The sequence below is a fragment of the Xenopus laevis genome, chromosome 2S, assembly GCF_017654675.1.
Source record: "Xenopus laevis strain J_2021 chromosome 2S, Xenopus_laevis_v10.1, whole genome shotgun sequence".
NCBI lineage: Eukaryota > Metazoa > Chordata > Amphibia > Anura > Pipidae > Xenopus > Xenopus laevis.
In genome coordinates, this window is record NC_054374.1 from 157945470 (window position 1) to 157965225 (window position 19756).

A 19756-nucleotide genomic window follows, 5' to 3' on the forward strand; every position below is an offset into this window, starting at 1 on the left:
AATTGAGTTCTCAAAAGGCAACTAAGGGTCTTCATCAATGAATACTATATCATGAAGAACCTAATCCATAGCAGCATTCCAAAGCAGCAACACCATCATATTTCCCCTGCTATTCCCTCTGATTTCCCCCAGGAATGTTTATGACATGTTAGTAAGAAATAACAATTTATTTAGGACTCTTCTTGGATGTGTGTTTTATTACCATACAAATGGATTTCCTCCACAAATCTTCAAAGCGGAACCATCTCTCTGCGCTAATCCATCCGATCAGAATATGACATTCCAAGTTTTCCACACATAATGCTTAGTGTGTGTCCCTTTATATTTGTGAGAGTCATTGCTACCTTATTAAATCTGTTATGGGGAAGGAAAACTCAGCACTGGGCGACAGACAAAAAACCATGGTAATGAGTGGAGCAGAGCAGCGTCAGACTGGGAACCAGGGTTGCCACATCAGGGGCATGTACCTTCTATGTGTGCTGGTTTTAGCTGTGATTTGGAGTCCAGGAAGGAGGCGGCTCTGACAGCCATGGGGCATGTGGATATGGATCCATGGGGCCCACAAGGGCTCGTTGCCCACTGGGTTTTTTCCCGGGAACCCGCCGGCCCAGTCCGACCCTGGAGCAGAGAACTGTTCCATAGCAACACATGCTCCTCCGGTATCAGCCCCTACTGTGCAAGAAATAATAGGGAAAAATAATGTAGGTTGTGCAGTTTGCCCTTTGAATATACTAATACTAAATACAAATTCACATATAGGTCCAGACTTTGGTCAGCGCCCCCTGAGCTCCTACAAAGGTTACAGTCAAGAATATCTGTCACATAGCACAATCCCAAAATATGTGGCTCAATGTTTCCTTGTTAAGGTTTGCCCTTAGAATATATTAATACAGCTGTGCTAAATGCTATTTATCAAATGGTTGTTGGAGTTTTAGCTGAAAGTCCTTTGAAGGTCCAACCTCTGAGCAGCAACCCAAGCTCATAAAAAGGTTAAAGCATATTATCAATAAATCTTACCTTGGCTGAGCCTCAAGCTGTTTTTTCAGAAGCACCTAGAGGAGCAAATATTGATTCTCCCCAAATAACACCCTAAAGGTTTTCAAGCAAAGACCTCTCTATTATTGTTCCAAGGCCCCCAGGGATGTCAACCTTATAACTGAGGAACCACTTCTTAAATCCCTTTCATCTGATTCTACCTTTCTATGTGACTCATATGAAGCCACCTACCCAATCCTACATAGATAGATAGATAGATGATAGATAGATAGATAGATAGATAGATGATAGATAGATGATAGATAGATAGATGATAGATAGATGATAGATAGATAGATAGATAGATAGATAGATAGATAGATAGATAGATAGATAGATAGATAGATAGATAGATAGATGATAGATAGATGATAGATAGATAGATAGATAGATAGATAGATAGATAGATAGATAGATAGATAGATAGATAGATGATGGGTGGATTAGATAGATAGATAGATAGATAGATAGATAGATAGATGATGGATGGATTAAATAGATAGATAGATAGATAGATAGATGATGGATGGTTTAGATAGATAGATGAAAGATAGATAGATAGATAGATAGATAGATAGATAGATAGATAGATAGATAGATGATAGATAGATAGATAGATAGATAGATAGATGATGGGTGGATTAGATAGATAGATGATGGATGGATTAGATAGATAGATGAAAGATAGATAGATAGATAGATAGATAGATAGATAGATAGATAGAGAGAGAGAGAGAGAGATAGAGAGATAGATAGATAGATAGATAGATAGATAGATGATGGATGGATTAGATAGATAGATGAAAGATAGATAGATAGATAGATAGATAGATGATAGATAGATAGATAGATAGATAGATAGATGATGGGTGGATTAGATAGATAGATGATGGATGGATTAGATAGATAGATGAAAGATAGATAGATAGATAGATAGATAGATAGAGAGAGAGATAGAGAGATAGATAGATAGATAGATGATGGATGGATTAGATAGATAGATGAAAGATAGATAGATAGATAGATTGTTCCGATCGGAGTGAGGGCTGGTTTATTCCATCTCACAGTCTCTTTGCTAAACTGATCTATGGAAATTGCATTTATAGCCTTACTTTTCACAAAGTAGCAATTTTGTTTTTTTATATATTGCTTCAGAGGAGAAACAGTGGATATTTCGTGCTGTACATTACTCTTTTCTCAATTAGTGCTAAACGAGATCTGGGGCCCTGGCTTGATTTAAAAAGTGCATTAGAGCGAGTTACTCAGACGGCAAGAAATCATCGAGATGATCATATTAAGCAATAATGCAAGAGTTGACTGCCAAAAAGAATTCATCTAAGAACTATCCAAATTTCACTGAGCTCCCCTTAAGTTAGCACTGATCTCCTTGTACAGGAAGATAATCCAATGACTGTATATTGGGCTGCATCAATGGGGACCCAGTCTATGCAATAAAATGGATTTAACACACTGCGAGTTTGTTCTGTAATCAACTCCAAGCAAAGTGTCCACAAAAGGTGACAATCTAACAATCCCACCAGATATTAATATACCATGGATATCAGCTGGTTTGTCCATTGGGCAAGTCTGATATTTTCGAACTGGTGTTGGCCAATGTACAGTTCATCAGCCAATGAGCCAAGTAATAATGAGGAGCCACAGCTGTAATAGAAAGGCAGCCTGTGGACCGAGCAGCAGAAGGCCTTGCCAATGGCCTACAGAGCCATTATCTGGCTAAAAAGTAGGCAAGCTGGAAAATCGTAATGGGAAAGCTGGACACAAACAACAGCCAAATTCACAGGCTGCAAATTGGTGGAGCTTTATGAGGGGGTAGGTGGGGTATGGACATGACTGTCTGTGAATCAAGGGCATGCTTAGGCATGTTAAGGTCCTGTTCTACTGAGCTGGCACAGCTCAAAATCTAGCAGACCCAGATGGACAGTGAGCCCTGCAGGCCTGGATAACTAAGTACAGATATGGGATCCTTTATTTGGAAACCTGTATTTACCATAGGCATATACTATTTATTGGGCTGTATGGGTCTTGGTGTACCTGAAATACCAGGACCAATTTTGAGTCCAGACCTGAATTCCTATCATTTCTGATGATGGTTCTTGAAGACTGTGCTTTAAAATACAGTAAGTAATTCTCAACATGTAAGGTATTCCGTGGAAACAGAAAATGTCACTTAGTTCCCAGAGGCCGGTGGTTTTGCACATAAAGGAGGTGGAGTTTTGGTCTCTCCTCATTATAAGGGTGTTCTTGATCATATATATATATATATATATATATATATATATATATATATATATATATATATATATATATATATATATATATATATATATATATAAATATATATATATATACACACACACACACACATTCATTGGTAACACAAATCTGGCTCATGAATAAAAATCTGGCTCATTAAAGTCAACAGAGCCCTTGTTCTGTCAGAGGATCACATCTGGAATCTGGACCAATGGTTGGAGAACCCTGGTCTACACAATCTTCTAAGTTATGATATTCAGCCCAAGAGACAAGCAGAGGCTGCAGCAGAGATTATAACAGAGGAAAGAAAGCAAAGGCAAAGTATTTAAAAGGAAACATATTGTGAGATTTAAGCAACGTCCGATAAAGGAATATCCAATATTTCCCCATTCCTAGAAAGCTTTGCTGGAGAAACACCATTAAATCCATCTTGTGTGTCAATGGATGGAAGGGCTGATAAGGCAAGGCAAGCCACGGGGAAGTATTAATGTGCTGTTTGACTGCAGTCAGCACTTGCATTATTGCTACACCAAATCCAAAATGAGCTTAAACCCAACCGCCTGCTTTAAACTCCCCGGAATCTGCTGATCACAGAATATGAGTAAAAAAAATAATAAGTTCCCTTTAAATAAAAAATCTCAGCAGGTTTAGATACAGTTAACCTATTCCATGACTGATAACTTTTCAAGCACAGTTCTTTTCATTTTGGGGTAGCAGCTTCTGTACACAGCGCTTTGTATCTGTACCGACTTTGTATCTGTGGTTATTTAGGTTATAGGATACAACAAACTCAACAACCTTTAGTGGCATATTGGGCCAATAGGACCCATTGTGCTCATCTATACTTGCGCCATGTGCTGATATACAGGCTGCCGCTGCTTTGCAAAAAAAGAACATTTTGGCACAATGGGCACCAAATGTTTTACACATGACTTGATAACTCCTGTGGTGATGATATGATGCTGGAACGTTGGGTAAAATGTTGCATTAGGTAAAAAAATTATATTTAGAGTTTTGCACATAGCCTTATATCTAATGTATTCTTTAAGCAACATTACTTTTCCTCCCTCTGGTACTGGGAGGCCCAGAGTAAAGGAACTCTTGGCCCAACACTTAAACCAGCCATGGTCCACCTTCTGCTTACCCAACAGGAAACACTTTTCCTCCTATGTATGGCAATGCTGGGGGGGGGTGGAGTCATGACCCCTATATTGGCTTTGAACACTTTTATGAACTGAAATCATAGTCGGAGGTTGCGGTGAAATACGCTGCGCCACGCGCATGTGCACTAGCGCGGTGCGTAAGCGTAGGTACCCGGCACCGCTCGCAGATGCACATACGCGATGCAGCATGCCGGAGCAGGAGCCGGAGGGGTGCCCTGGGTCAGTAGCCCTGGTGGGCCCCTAGCCCCCCAGTCCGACCCTGCGGGCGACTAATCCCCCCCAAATCTGCCCTTATAAAACTCTTTTGTTACCAGGTTGCTTGCCAACTTTTTCCTTATCATTCCCCATAGCCCCCCTGTTGTGTTATAATCACAGGTAGCCAACAGTGGGCATTAGGCGTGGGCAAATTTGACCCGTTTCGTTTCACCAAAAATTTGCAAAATTTCACCAAAAATTTGTAAAATGTCGCAATTTTTTTTGACACGCAAAGCCATCTATGGGCATCATTTCCGCGGCAAAACAAGGAGAAAAAATTCACCCATACCTAGTGGGCATGGCTTGATGTCAGTGGAATGCGGGAAATACAAATAACCAGTAACAATGTTCAGGCAGAACAGCAACAGCCATTCCAATTGACTTAAAGCTTGTAAAGATAGATTCCATGACTACTGTATGAGACTATGATAGTAAAGACATTGCCCTGTATAAGTACATACAAGTAAGGACTGTCAGACTTCAGTGACAAGACAAATAAGGTTCATCTGATGAGCAATTTACTGAAGTGGCTGGAAAAAAATGCGGGATAAAAGCTTTTTGGCACATTTTGACTTTTCTCAGTGTAACCTGCTCCATTAGACTTACTGTAGGTCTGGCTTAACACTTATATATATATATATTCCCTGTCAGTATTGTGCTGTACCTTTTTGTACATCATTTTATTGCTGCAAGCAAAGAAATCCATAAAACGAATTGTGCAGTGCAAGCCTGATAAAAATGAAACCAAAAATCATCTGGTTATTATCACATATTGGCTTGCAGAGTTTGCATCGCTGGAGGCGAGAAATGCAGCAATATTATCTGCTCCGTCTAGGTTCAGTCCTGATATCTGTCTCCCTATACGCCTTAAAGTTCCTCCTGATATTTTAAATTATGCAGTATGTCAAAATATTTTAGATTTTAATCTGGTTTTGTAGATCGGGTCTTCAAACCCGAATGCATACGTTCTGCGCAGTGACAACCTGATATGGAATGGAAACATAATCTTCTTCTACATCCTAGGATTCTTCTTGATCTTTCCACTGCTTTATTACATAGCGTAGCTAGAATAAAATGATGATTCTGCATTGTTGTTGACACAAAATTACCATTCTGTATTTATTGAGAGTTATTTCGTGATGGCTTTGTAGTGCTGTGTATTCAAACATGGCTTTTACCCCCTCTAAATAAGTTGGGGGTCTTACTGCAGCATCACTTAGGAACATTCCGTTTAATGCACTTGACTGAGACCTTCTGAATCACAGTTTTTTTGCTTTTAGTGGCATATGGACATTGTAGTAATTGCTGAAAATGGTGAATGATTGTCAGCAGCCTCCCTATGTAGAAAAGAAAAGCAGTGACAGAGAATGTCTCATCTGAGTGACGGGAACTGGGATTTTGGAATTCAATGCACTAAATTCTTCTAGGCACCTTCTGGGGTCTATATCCAGGGAAAATATGTGTACTGGTGGAAGAATGTTCACACGGATCTATCATTAGTTGTAGGCCATTTTAGCACAAGCTTGGGGCTAAATATAGCTAACACAGTGCCAAATTAAGACACTCCAGGCTTTGGTCATCATCACTGTGATAATCACCGGGGCACAGGGGCAACATATGTCTTTCAGATTTTACTAATCATCCAGGTCCCTCATGCTGAGGCTATCGCATGCTATTCCTCAGAGAACATCCTAGTCCTCCAGCTAAAATGCACCTCACCCTTAATTTACAGTGGTATGGTCTACAAACCGTAGGGCAGAATTGTTATAAGTACTTACATAACCTTAGTTTGGTGGACATATGGGTTAATGACTCCTTCAATTAACTTGAAGACTTGGATTCAGTAGATCAGTGCCATAATGTCCAAGGGGCAAATTCACTAAGCGCTGAAACTCCTAACACTAGCGTCAATTCACTAATGAACGCTGGCGTAAATTCTCTAGCGTTACTTCGCACCCTTACGCCTGGCGAATTTGCGCAACGGACGTAACTACGCAAATTCACTAACGTGCGCAGTGTACTGAACACTACCTTTTACGCTAGACTTCCTTCGCCACCTCAGACCAGTCGAAGCGCAATAGAGTAGATAGGGATTGCTTCAAAAAAAGTTCAAATTTATAGGGATTGCTTCAAAAAAAGTTCAAATTTTTTCTAAGTCCCAAAAAACGCTGGCGTTTTTTCTATATTATGGGTGATAGGCTGAAAAAGATCGAAAATTTTTTCGGGACTCTCCTCCTTCCCCCCTACATTTCCTAACTCATGGCAACTTAACTATACAGTGGGCACATGTGTAGGGCAAAAAAAAAAAATATTTGATGTTTTGAAGGTTTCCCAGGCATTTGTAGTGATTCTACATATTCCTCCATTGAAATTTGAATTTAGCGTCGTATGCAAATTAACTATCGCTAGCGTAACTTCGCTTCGCTTAGCGAATCAACGCTAGCGCAACTTCGCAACCTTACGATACCCCCGTGCGCAACTTCGGATTTTAGTGAATTTGCGGAGCGCTGGCGAAACTACGCCTGTCGAAGTGTGGCGAAGTGCGGCGAAGTTACGCCTGGCGCAACTACGAATCTTAGTGAATTTGCCACCAAAAGTCTAAATAAGGAACGTTTGGAGGTAAGCCTATTAGTGATGGGCGATGGGCAAATTTCCGCGTTTACCCACCGACAAATAAATTCATGAAACACCCGTGAATATTCGCCGGCGTCAAAAAATTTTGGACGGTCATCCAAAAAGTAGTTCAGGACAAAATCGACGCACGTCAATACTATTCGGTTGCCCATTGACTTTAACGCCGGCGTCAAAATTGACGCGGTCATCAATTTTCAAGTTTCACTAATTTTTCGCCAATTTTTCGGCAAACCAAAACGGGAGAGATTCGTCCGTCACTTATGCCTATATACAGTAATGGAGGCTTAACTCACCCGTTAACACAATGAGGTCAAGGTCCTCATTCTCCAGACCTTTCAGCATAGGGAGCAGATATTAACTGAGAAATAGAAATAGACAGGCGTTCACTGGACTACCTAATAAAAGCCTATAATTAAGTGCCTGTTTAGGCATGGAATGTGTAAAGCTATTTCATGTAACATTCAATTCCCAAATAACATTCTTTTTGAACATGGCCCAGTCATTGGCTGTCTATTTCTATTCCCTGGTTCGAATGTCTATATAGATAAACTAGTCTCAATGTTTAGTGTTTCTAAGTTCTAAATGCACTAACTGTCAGTTACACTCTGTCCATCCAAGTGCCCCACAAGAATGACAATAATGGAAGGGGAAACGTGTTTTTTTCGTTTGCTCAGAAACAGATTTAATCTAAACTCGCTGTTCACCTTTTGAAGGACCCGTTATAAAATCGATGGGAGTCTCCGTGTGATAGTTCTTTAATCAGCAATATCACAGTCTAATGAATTACCTCTCGTTGTCGGTGTGTATGAAGGATAGCCGCGTGTAGAAGCCGATTACACTGAATTGGATCTTTAAAGAGAAGGTGATTTGAAGTACATAGTTAAATATCCAGCCTGATGTCTAAAGAAGATTGGAATAAAAGAATTAAAATGTTTTATTGCTTTCACTGTTAATCAATGGAAAACATCTTGAAATTGGCAGAAACCCCCGACACATCCAAAAAGCAATGGGACTTTTCCCATTGACTTTAATTCAACCTCGACAGGTTTGAGATGCCGTGTTTTTATATTCGGGCTTTTTTATTTTTGATTCAAGATTAGATTTTGTGCTCCAGTACCTATGAGCAATATAAACCATTTCTTTTGTAAATTACTGCATTGCTTTCGTCTAAAATTAACACTCCTCTAAATGGAAAAACTGCGTCACTTTTTTATAACTTCATTATACTTTTTAAGCTCCTTCCAACAGCTTTTGTCAGGTTTTTAGCCCCCTATTTTGCCTTCCAGATACAGCTCTCCCGAGTCCTGCATGGCAATGGTGTTTATGATCCTCGAAGAACAACACACTCATTAAACGGGATTGCAGTGTAATTTATGTGTGTGTATAATAAACGGAAATAAAAGGCTGAGCAGCTATTGCTCTCTAGCGCCCCAGTCTGCGCTCCGGCATGATTAATGGCACAGTAATCTGTAAAGGGTATTAGACATAAAGGGAATTAATTTGGGCTGCCCTCCACTTCACCCAGTACTAATATCTGTGCCCACGCCTCCAGCGTACATCAGCGTACCCACAATAACATACATTATTAATGCCTCTGCTCATCATTACTCAATTCTGCATAAACTGCACAGACACTGTCTCTGTTTGCCGAGATCCCAAATGAATGTACAAGAAAATACACTTTATTATTAACCTTTTCAGAAAAACCGGACAGTGTCTATTAATTGTTATTAAAGAGAAACTAATGTTATTGAATCTAAATGTGCATAATGTCTTCTAGTATTACAATCACAGTCACACACATTCATGAATTTAAATTTTGTTTATCAAATTGCAATATATATACACATAGAGCTTGCACAGTTTAATCTTGGTGCAGGGCCTCTGGTTTTATAAAAGCATTTCTAATTGTGGTTGAAGAGTTTGCCTTGTATTAAGGATTCATTTGCTCCATGATCTACATTAGGGGTTATTTACTTTAGCATTAGAAAGAAGTGCAAGAGATCTATGGAAGTCTGGACCCTTCTTCTTGTTCTCTGCCCTCCAGGTTATAATTGACCCCTAATATCCACCTTAAATCACCAGAGTATAGCTAGCTAAGCCTTTTATGAGGCTACTGCATGGATTAGAAAGTATGTTATATTCTACTATCTCAAGGGGGAGGTGCAGAGCCGGGCCACACTGGGTGGGCGCCCTAGGCAACCTGGGCCGACGCTGCGCCGGCTGTGTGCGCGCATCCGCAAGTTGACGCTGGCGCGCATACGCAAATTAACGCAGAAGCGTCAATCGGCGTGCGCACATGCACATGCACAATCGCCCACAGGAAGATGGAGAGTGAGAGGACCGGACATGGGGTAGGCGACAGAGCAGGTACGTGCCTGCCCCCCCCAGCTTTGCGCCCTAGGCACGTGCCTACTCTGCCTACCCCTAGTTCCGGCCCTGGGGAGGTGTCTCAATATTGTTTTTTAGAACTTATCAACAATATTTTCAGGAAAAGAAACTATGGCAGGTAGAACTTGCTGGACTCAAAAAGACCATGAGATAAAATAGGTAAGGCCTACAGCCGTGATCTTGAACCAGTGGCTCACGAGTAACATGTTGTTTACCAACCTCCTTGAATGTTGCTCCAATTCGAGGTTTTTAGACAAGTTTTAGTTGCATAAAAACCAGGTGTACTGCCCAACAGAGCCACCAGTAGGCTGCCAGTCCACATAGGGGCCACCAAACAGCCCAACACAACCCTTATGCGGCACCTCCAGGGACTTTTTATGGTTGTTTTGCTCCCCAACGCTTTCTACATTTGAATGCGGCTCATGGGTAAAGGGTTATTTTTTTTTATCTTTTTCTTATACTTTTGCATTCAGCATAGGGTAATTATTCTATATGATTTTTCTTTATAAACAGCGAGGGGTTGTTCATGTTGACAGATTGCTTGGACACGCTCCAAAAATTACTGGGGATCATTAATCAAGACTGGGAAAATTTGCAGAAACCCATGGCAACCAACCAAATTTTCACTTTCAGTGTACTAAAAAAAAACTAATTCTATGGATTAATGCTCATATGCATACTGTGTTTGTCCAGCCTTAACAAGTTAGCCCCATTGTGTTTTTTTATTTTATTTATTTTGCTAATAAACAATGTTAAATTACTTTACAAGAAAATAAAGCAGGATGAAGGTAACAGGACATAACACAAAGGAAAAGTGATAGAGACATTTACACGTTTACAGAAGCCAGGGAAAGACTTCCAACTGGAAAATCATTAAACAGCCATTCTCGCTGGACAGCTACAAGGAAAATAATTTATAAAAATGTTTTGTGCCCATGTTATTTAGCAGACTTTTACAGTAAAAAAGAAAAAGAAAAGAAAAAACAGAATCTGAGTAATGAACAATTAACTTTTTAGTGTATACGGTCCCTTTCAAAGACAAAGGTACATAAATGTTGAACCTGCCTGTTTTCCTTTGACACATGATCAGTAAATCATTTTTATTGGTGAGAATGTATAGATGCACACGCACAGCCAGCAGGAGTCCTATGAATGGCAAAACAAGATTTAATATGTCTATACATGGTTACTGATTACTAAAAACACAGCAGGGCTTGAGCTGATATCCATACACAACCATAAATAGATGCTGCTTTCTCGTTCTTAACAATAGACCTCCCACAGTGGTGTAATTAATTAGGTTGGAAATGATATGACAATTTGCACACACATTCCTGGTCTACCTCATTGTCCTCCTTCAATGCCTGGGTTTGGGGCACTGCAAGCTTTAATGCAGGTGGGTGAGAATTTATACTAATTTCATTTTTGTTAAATCTTATTGGAAAAAAACCATTTATTTGCCTAAACTATGCATTGGGTGTGGATTGGTCTTGATTGATTCTCCCAAATTCAGTCAATGAACATGAACCATCAGTAGTGATGAAAAAATCGTGAAATTCTAACGGTTTCCCGAAAAAAATGTGCAATTCGAACGTTTTCACACAAAAAATCATGCAATTTAAACAGTTTCACTAAAAAAAAAAAATCACAAAATTTGAACGTTTTCTCAAAAAAATCGTGAAAATTGGAAATTTAGGCCGGCGAATTTATACTGTGGAAATTTGCCGCAAATTTGTGCCCATCACTAACCATCAGTTTGTAAAGATTCCATAAAGGAGTAAAGTAAATCCCATACAAATCAGATAAAGGAAACCCAGACTAAAATATGGAACAGTATATATATATATGTTTGGAACATACAGTAATAAGGAATTCACAGCAAAATACAATGTACAGCTTTAAAATATGGGTCACTTCTTGATTAATAGTCTCACTCTCTAGTAAAGCTGCTTATTTGCATTTTATAATGAACTTACCATGGACAGAACAAGCATTGGCTTTAGGAACGAGGGCAACGGATGTGCTTTAATCTACACTTTTCAAAAGCAACGGCAGTGGATATCAAATCCTGTTTGAGTAAATGATTCTGCTACGTATACCGCACACCTGGGAACTTAATGAGCTGACCCTAATATACTGTATCTTTGTTATTATCCCAACGAGTGCAGCATCACATGAACATTACATGATAAGTTCTCAATTTGAATTATCTGTCTAGAAGGATCCAGTGAAACTTCAAGAACAATAATGATGACCATTTAGACATGTAGGCTCAATATTCATCCAGAAAACTAGAAACAAGTTCTAATACAGTTTATTTTGGAATACATGGACTGAGGAAAATTGTATATCAATTCACATGCCCTTATATTTTGGTTTAATATCTTAGAGCTAGTGAGCTGTAACTTGGTCATGATATATTTTGTAGTTGACCTATTTAAAGATGGACATTGACGTGTTCATTTCATTCCATTATTTGGCAATGTTACCAGGCTAGCAACTCATTGGCCACCCATATGAATAGCCACATTGCTCAGATAAAGTTCACAACTGGTAAACATACCTTGCACTTCCATGTAGGTTGGTGATCTTACATACAATGGTGGCCACCAGCAGACTGCATTCTATACATCATAAACTTTCACAATGAATGAGGTCAGATATTTTAGAATGATCTTTTGGAGAGGGTGGTTTATTTTAGTCAAAACAAAAACACCAAGATAAGAAGATATCAGCTAAGAAACTATGGCCTGTTGGGTTGACCTGTCTTTCTACAAGGAATATCTCACCCTAAGCATATATAAAGAACAATACAAGCTTACACACTATCTACAATAGAAATACAGGTAATATGAACCAAATAAATTCTGTAGCGGCCCCATACTGCCACCTTACACTTGTCATCTATTGGTCTACTACTCCACTGAGGCAACCATGATTGGAAAAGTGGACAATTGATATCTTGGAGGCTCTCAATCATTGAGGGGGTAGCATTGTGACCAGCACCACGCAAGGACACAGGGACACCTAGGACAGTCAACCTTGGACTTTGACAACAGCAAGATAATTAATAGCAGCTGTTTGACATGCACAAAAGGGCAGCAACTGTCTCTACAATAGCAGAGAAGCCATTAAAGTATTATTTTTATTATTATCATGGAATGATATACAAGCATGACCTTCTTTGGGTTTACAGGAATAACTTTACCGGTAATCACTTACAGTAAGCTCCAATAAAATACAATGTCATTGCCCTGTTATTATAACTACATCTCCTAGACAGCCAATATTGAAGTTCCAAGCATGGAAATTAAAGTGAGAATCACATGACAGCTTAGACAGGTAACGGACTATGGGAATCTTATTATAATTCAAGTTCAGCAACAGCCAGGTGCATGATTCGTTAAACAATATAATAAACTCACAGCAGAATTCAACCTCTTCACCAGAACTTTCCACCATGCAAAAGTAGCAAGGAAAATATGTGGCCAAAATTTAAATTTTTTTACCTGTTTTGGGATTGATGGCAAAAAAATTCTGCGGATTCCCACTTGTGATGCGGTAGGTTAATTTATCGCTTGAGTTGGAGTCCGGATCTACAGCTTGAATCTGAAGAACTGATACATCTTTTGGAGAATTCTCCACCACAGCTGGATAGTAGATGGGTTCGGAAGTTAGAGGGGCATTGTCATTGACATCTTCCACTTCAATGTAAACCTCTATGGTGCAGAACAGCGGGACCACTGCCCGATCAGTGGCGTAAATTGTTAGCCAATAGGACTGGGTTGTCTCCCTATCCAGTATATCCGCTGTGTAAATAATCCCTATGAGAGAAAAGAAAAGTAATATAATTAAACATTTGTTAATAGAACAAGGACAGCATTGCTAGTAAATGTTACTGGTATGTGCTGGAGGGAGTTGGGCAGTGATATACTGTATTAAAAGTATTAAGGCTTCAGAATTGGTTTGGCTGAAAATTATGGACTTCAGCCTAGAGTAGAACATCCGATCAAAAAAAAAATTAAAAAATAGGTGTTTAACAAAAAGTACTAGAGCAAATACTCCCAAAAGTGGAATTCCTAAAGGGTATGTAGAATTTCTTATGGGAACATACATAGGGACATATTTTATTCTAGGGAACCAGTCAGAGATGCCACTGAGAGATCAGCTCTACCCAGAAGGTGCAAATTGCATTAACATGGTATATCTGAGCACAGCAAGGGTATAATTGCAGGAAAGGAAGGCAATTTGGGCAGTGTGGGCGGCAATGTTCCCGACACATGTTGTTCATTTCTGAACTTGTGATTAGAATCATAAAAGTCAAAGGTTGCCCCAGTTTGAATTATGAGGCGAAACAACAGCTGAGGTATATTGAATTACCTTCTTTTTATGTTGGGAATATTGAAATTTAATCCATTACAGGTTTGAGTCACTCAGTCTTCATTACTAAATACACTCAGAACTGTTACCAGGTTGTCCTTATTGCTGAGCAGGAAAAGCAGCCTGGGAAAAGCTGACCTGTCTAGCCTGCAGTACTCCAGCTGTCATTTAGTTACAAAAGCCAACCTGTAACTGTCAGTGGAAGCTGACAGTTTAAGTTCAGTTCAAGTTGGAGGATGTAGATTTCACATGGCTACTATAAAGTGTTCCTATTGCAAGCTCTACGGGTGGCACACCTGCAGGGGGCTCAAGGAGTCTCCCCTACTTGCAACTGTTACTTAGCTCTAATTCCCAGCATCCTTAGCCAACCAACAGCTGGTGGCCCCAGCCTGCAAGAAGTTTAGCAACAGCTGGAGGGACAATGTTTGGAGATTCCAGACCCCATACCAGCACTTGTTGATTTTCTTGCACTTGCAACAAAGTGCTACTCCAGTTCAATGCCAAAGCAACTCCCTAGAGCAAGAATGTGGATGTCAGTAGACCATGTGCTGAAGAGGTTTGCTAGAACAGGGATCCCCAACCTTTTCTACCCATGAGCCACAATTGTAAATCGAGTTGGGGAGCAACTTAAACATAAAAAAATCCCAAATAAGGGTTGTGATTGGATATTTGATAGCCCTATGTGGACTGACAGCCTACAGGACGCTGTGCCTGCAAAATAGGTAGGGACTTTTGATCCCAATCTGTAGCTGAGCCTCATGGTGGTATGGATGGTATTTCCAGTACGTTGGCCCAGACCAATTTCATTTGTTTCACAGAGGCATTTGCTCAAAGCCCTTTTTAAACTGTGCTTTTTACCATATGGCTTTTTCTTTGTTTTCAGTGTGTTTTGACACTGGGGAATTCACGCCACTATTTAAAAATTAAACACTAAGTAGGGCCCATTCACTAAATTCGAGTGAAGGAATAGAGGAAAAAAACTTCGAATTACGAAGTGTTTTTTTGGCTACTTCGACCATCGAATGGGCTACTTCGACCTTCGACTACGACTTCGACTTCGAATCGAACGATTCGAACTAAAAATCGTTCGACTATTCGACCATTCGATAGTCCAAGTACTGTCTCTTTAAGAAAAAACTTCGACCCCCTAGTTCGCCACCTAAAAGCTACCGAAGTCCATGTTAGCCTATGGGGAAGGTCCCTATAGGCTTTGCAAGATTTTTCTGATCGAAGGATAATCCTTCGATTGATGGATTAAAATTCCTCGAATATTCGACCCTTCATACATCTGCCCCTTAGACACTGTCATCACAAGGTTTAATAGCATTCCATTATTTTCTGTATCATTAAAAGTGTGTGTCTCCTGTAGTTGTGTATTTTGGAAATGCAGTCAACATGTTTATTTTGCATTAGCCATGCTCACTAATCTCATATGGCCAGATAGAAGCAAAGATGGTGCCACAATCTAAAATAAAATAAATTTATAGGCACACAGCATTTTCTTCTGTCAGTGCTGATGGAGCTTTGGGCATCAGAATACAGTCGCAGCTAAGAGAAAGCAGAAAATCCTTATATTGTACACATGGAGCAGAAGGAAACCATTTCCAACGGGAATTTATACCCCGCCGCCGATCTCTCCAATCCGTCCCCAGTGAATCTTAATCTGAATTGGTAAAGCAAATAGGAAACAGTAGACACAGACTAAAATGTAGACACATCATGAGCCCTGGTAACATTAGCAGCCTCTTCAACGTCTGTGGGATAGGAAAGATATTAAAAGCTGCCGGTTGGTGGTGAAACCTGAGCCGAGCACATTAATGTCTCAGCTGTCACATTATAGCTGGCCTATAACTCTGAATTGCCTGTGACAGCTCCACCAGCTTAATCATGGCCACCGTCTCCACCAGGGGAACCACCTTCCCTTACTGAACCTTTGACGTCCTTTGAAGTGTGGCTTAATAGAACTATTAGACGGAGGACATGTGCACTTTAACCCATGCAAACAGCATATACTGGGCAGCTGCCAGAATGGACCTGCTTTTCATTAGGGCACGTCATACGCTTGTTAAAGGCAGAGACATGCCTTCAGCCATAATGTCCTGATATTTTTTAGGATTTAGGTCAGAATATGATCCTGGCCTTTTCTGTATCTGGGGGTACGGCCTGTGAATGTATAATAAATGAATTCGTCTTCTGTAATTATCTGGATGTGATCGCAGACGATACACAGGGGCAGATATTCATTTATATCAATGTTGTGCTTTACACACAAGGATAATCAGAATGTCCATTAGCAGATTACTGTATATCCTGCAATTAAAAGTCAGGACGGCTATACAAGAGGAAGCAAGATGGACTACAACCCCAAAAGCCAATGGTGGTATACATTGATGTAAATCAAAAGGAGCTATCACAATGTTCAATCTATGGAGATTGATTGGTATAAAATTGATGGTCAGCTGAGGAAAGCAAAATGGCAGCTCCCATTCAGAGATTGAATGGGTAGGTGGATTAATAATATCTTATATTTCTATTATGCTATATGTAGTTATGAGATTGCTCATCATTTATATCAGTCCCTGTCCCAGTCCAAGGCCCCTATCACATTCACACCCGAAAGACATTTATATGAACCCATTTTTATTACCTAGTTCACTTGTGCAAAAATAGGAACTCCTTGCAGCTTGTACTCTAATTGATATCAAACTCATTAATAGGAGAAGGGAAAGTTAAATTATTGGTGGGATTCTGCATTTTAATGGGAGGTCCCCCTCCCAAGTGACTCTAATTTTTTTACCTCCTAATTAGCAGTCATCATCTTGTCCCCCAGCTTCCAAGTGTCTCCTGCTTCAGACTTGGTGCAAGCACAGTATGTACAGAACAATTTTGGACTTGCAACTGGAGCAAGATGGTGGTGGCCAATGCTCTGCAGGAAACTAACCTAGGCCAGTTATCTTTTTAAAGGGTAGGAGGTAAGCCATAATGGTTATGGAAGATAAACCATACGAACTAAATAGGTTTTACATTTCACTTTCTTGGTTCCTCATTGTATAGTGGCGTATCTCAATTAGTGGAGACAGCACAACAAACAATTGTGGGGTAAACCCTGAATGCAATAGGGAGGGGAAGACCAGACTAAGTACTGGCCGTATCCTTAGGGAGTATTCGGGTGTGCTGGTAACTTTCTCTACGTGATGCATCTCCAAGTTATCAGCCTAAAAGTGATGAGGCTTATGGGAACATGGCCAAAGTTTTTTTTAGGTCACTACCCAATTTACATATGCCATGAGAAATTTGCTGTCTCCTTTGTGAGTAAGTGAGTGCCCTAAAATATCTCACATTTTTGAAAATCAAGGCTATCGGAAGGCATACTTCAGTTTAAAGTCTAGTCTGGTCAAAAACATCAAAGAGGACACCATGGTGGGTGAACTGGCACTGTAAAGAGTATGAACGAGAAATCTGGCAATCTTGGCCATCTCAATTTAATGAACATTTTAGTATTTAAACTCTTGAAAAGAAGATCATAAGTGGAATTTTTCAGAAAAGATATAATTAGCGGCTGGGAGCCAAACACTTTATCGAATACAAAGGTAAATCACTCTGTGAATTATGGTTTATTTTTACCCGATTGTCATCTTCCAAATTCTCCTGTTTTGTGCAACAAAGGTGAAAATGCCTCTGATCTTCCCTTTGAGCTGGTTCTGGTACAGGACAGAAGACTCGAGCTGTTTCTGACTGTGAAAATGATTCCATGTCTTGATGGTCTGCTTTGAAAATTGCTTGAAAATTGATCTTTGTCTGTCTTCCAAGAGCAAATAGCCCAAACGCCAATGTCTGAATTTGATTTCTTTCTGCAAAAATACCTCCAGCTCCTGTATTCTTTTTTTTTCCAGTTATTGTTAATCTATGATAATTACTAAAAGCATTCCTTTAGCCAAATGGCAGCCAGCTAGCATGGGACACTTTCACATAATGAAAGTGTCCCATGCTACACAGTCTCTTGCCAAGAGTATTTTACTAAGGCCTTGTAATGAGTTGGGCTGGAGACCATATGTTCAGACCACTTTAATATGAGCTGATAGACATGCTCTTATATGAGACCCTGAGGTTCCCACGTCCCCTCTGGGGCCCCCCGCTCACCCACCACCAGCCCTTTTGCCCCCACCCCACTTAGGTGAGAGTGCAGCAGGATAGTAACAGCAAAGGGCAGGCAGAAATTGGGTCTGGGTTGGCAGGGCCCATACGGTTTTTCCCAGTGTCCCACCAGCCCAGTCCTACCTTGATAGAATGTCCTGCTCTAGGCAAGTTTTCAATTTTTTTCACTATTTTATTTATGGTTCTGTTCTGCCTTCAGCAGACACTTCAGAGATTGACCCCAACAACCAACAGTTGCACTTTACCTCACCCACTATTTTCAGAAGTCACCTTGATATTAACCCCATCACCCAGTCATCCACAGTTATATGACCATCACTAGCTATCAGTCATTTGCACCCAAATCATAACTTATGCACACCACTGAATAACACAGAATTGTCTCTCAAAATGATCTGATTCAGTAGAACAGGGAGCATAATTGGTGGCAAGACTGTGGGTAGGACATTGGTGGAGGAGAAGCCAAGATCCATCCAGATCCCTTTAGGTACAGGTTGGCACCTCTACACAGGAGTTTGGAACCAGATAATAGCTGAAATACCAAACTGGTGAACTGCTTAAAAAGTGTTAAAGGAGAAGGAAAGCTACCGAAGCAGTTTATTGCATAGATTAGTCACAATAGTGCAAGCTAGAACACTATATTTATTCTGCAGAATACTTTACCATACCTGATTAAACAGCTCTAGAAGCTCTCTGTTTGTTTAGGATAGCAGCTGCCATATTAGTTTTGTGTCACATCACTTCCTGCCTGACTCTCTCCCTGCTCACTCATAGCTCTGGGCTCAGATTACAGCAGGGATGAGAGGAGGCAGGGGGAGAGGAGCAAACTGAGCATGCTCAAGCCCTAGCCCTGGAGGTTTAAGATGAAAACAGGAAGTCTGATACAGAAGCCCATGAGTACACAATAGAAGAAAAGAAATGCAGTGTTTCTTTTGACAGAGGACTGTTGAGGATTTACTGGTGTATTTATATAGACCTTTCTGATAAAGCTCACTTAATTTTAGCATTTCCTTCTCCTTTAATTTGAAAACCACAAAAAAGTGAAAGGCAAAAATATCTAAATATCTAAATATTAAAAGTTACTTTTAATGTGCACTACTCCTTTAAATGCCTTCTTGTCTGTCCACAATTGCTCTTGAGAACCAGGAAGTTGCAAAATGAAAGTACTTTCAGTTTCATAGTCATAGAATGACGCAACCAACACTGTATATATTTTTCTAGATAGAAAACAATAGGCGGAGATTATAAACCAATTCATCAAACCCATGCTGAACAAGGGTCTATACTGCTCCTTTAAACACACCAAAGCATTCCACACTGATGCCCGTAAATGAAAGAAGCCATTCATTTGCAACTGCTATACAGAAAGCGATTGTTACTTGCTTTGCTAAAATGCAGCCAGGTATCATTCCACACCCTTGTTTCAAACGCGTGTGCCAGAAGGCAAATACCTCTCACTATTCTTGAAC

The 19756-nt window shown here is 40.0% G+C and overlaps 1 protein-coding gene across 5 annotated transcripts in view; it reads right to left on the reverse strand.

The window, feature by feature from the left end:
- The window catches only part of fat3.S (FAT atypical cadherin 3 S homeolog), a 304473-nt gene that overhangs the window by 162816 nt on the left and 121901 nt on the right, over nt 1-19756 (reverse strand). For all 5 annotated transcript variants that reach the window (XM_041584587.1, XM_041584586.1, XM_041584585.1 and 2 more), the window contains exon 3: nt 13262-13576. In XM_041584587.1, coding sequence (XP_041440521.1) covers nt 13262-13576 — 315 coding nt within the window. The remainder of the gene's footprint in view (nt 1-13261; nt 13577-19756) is intronic.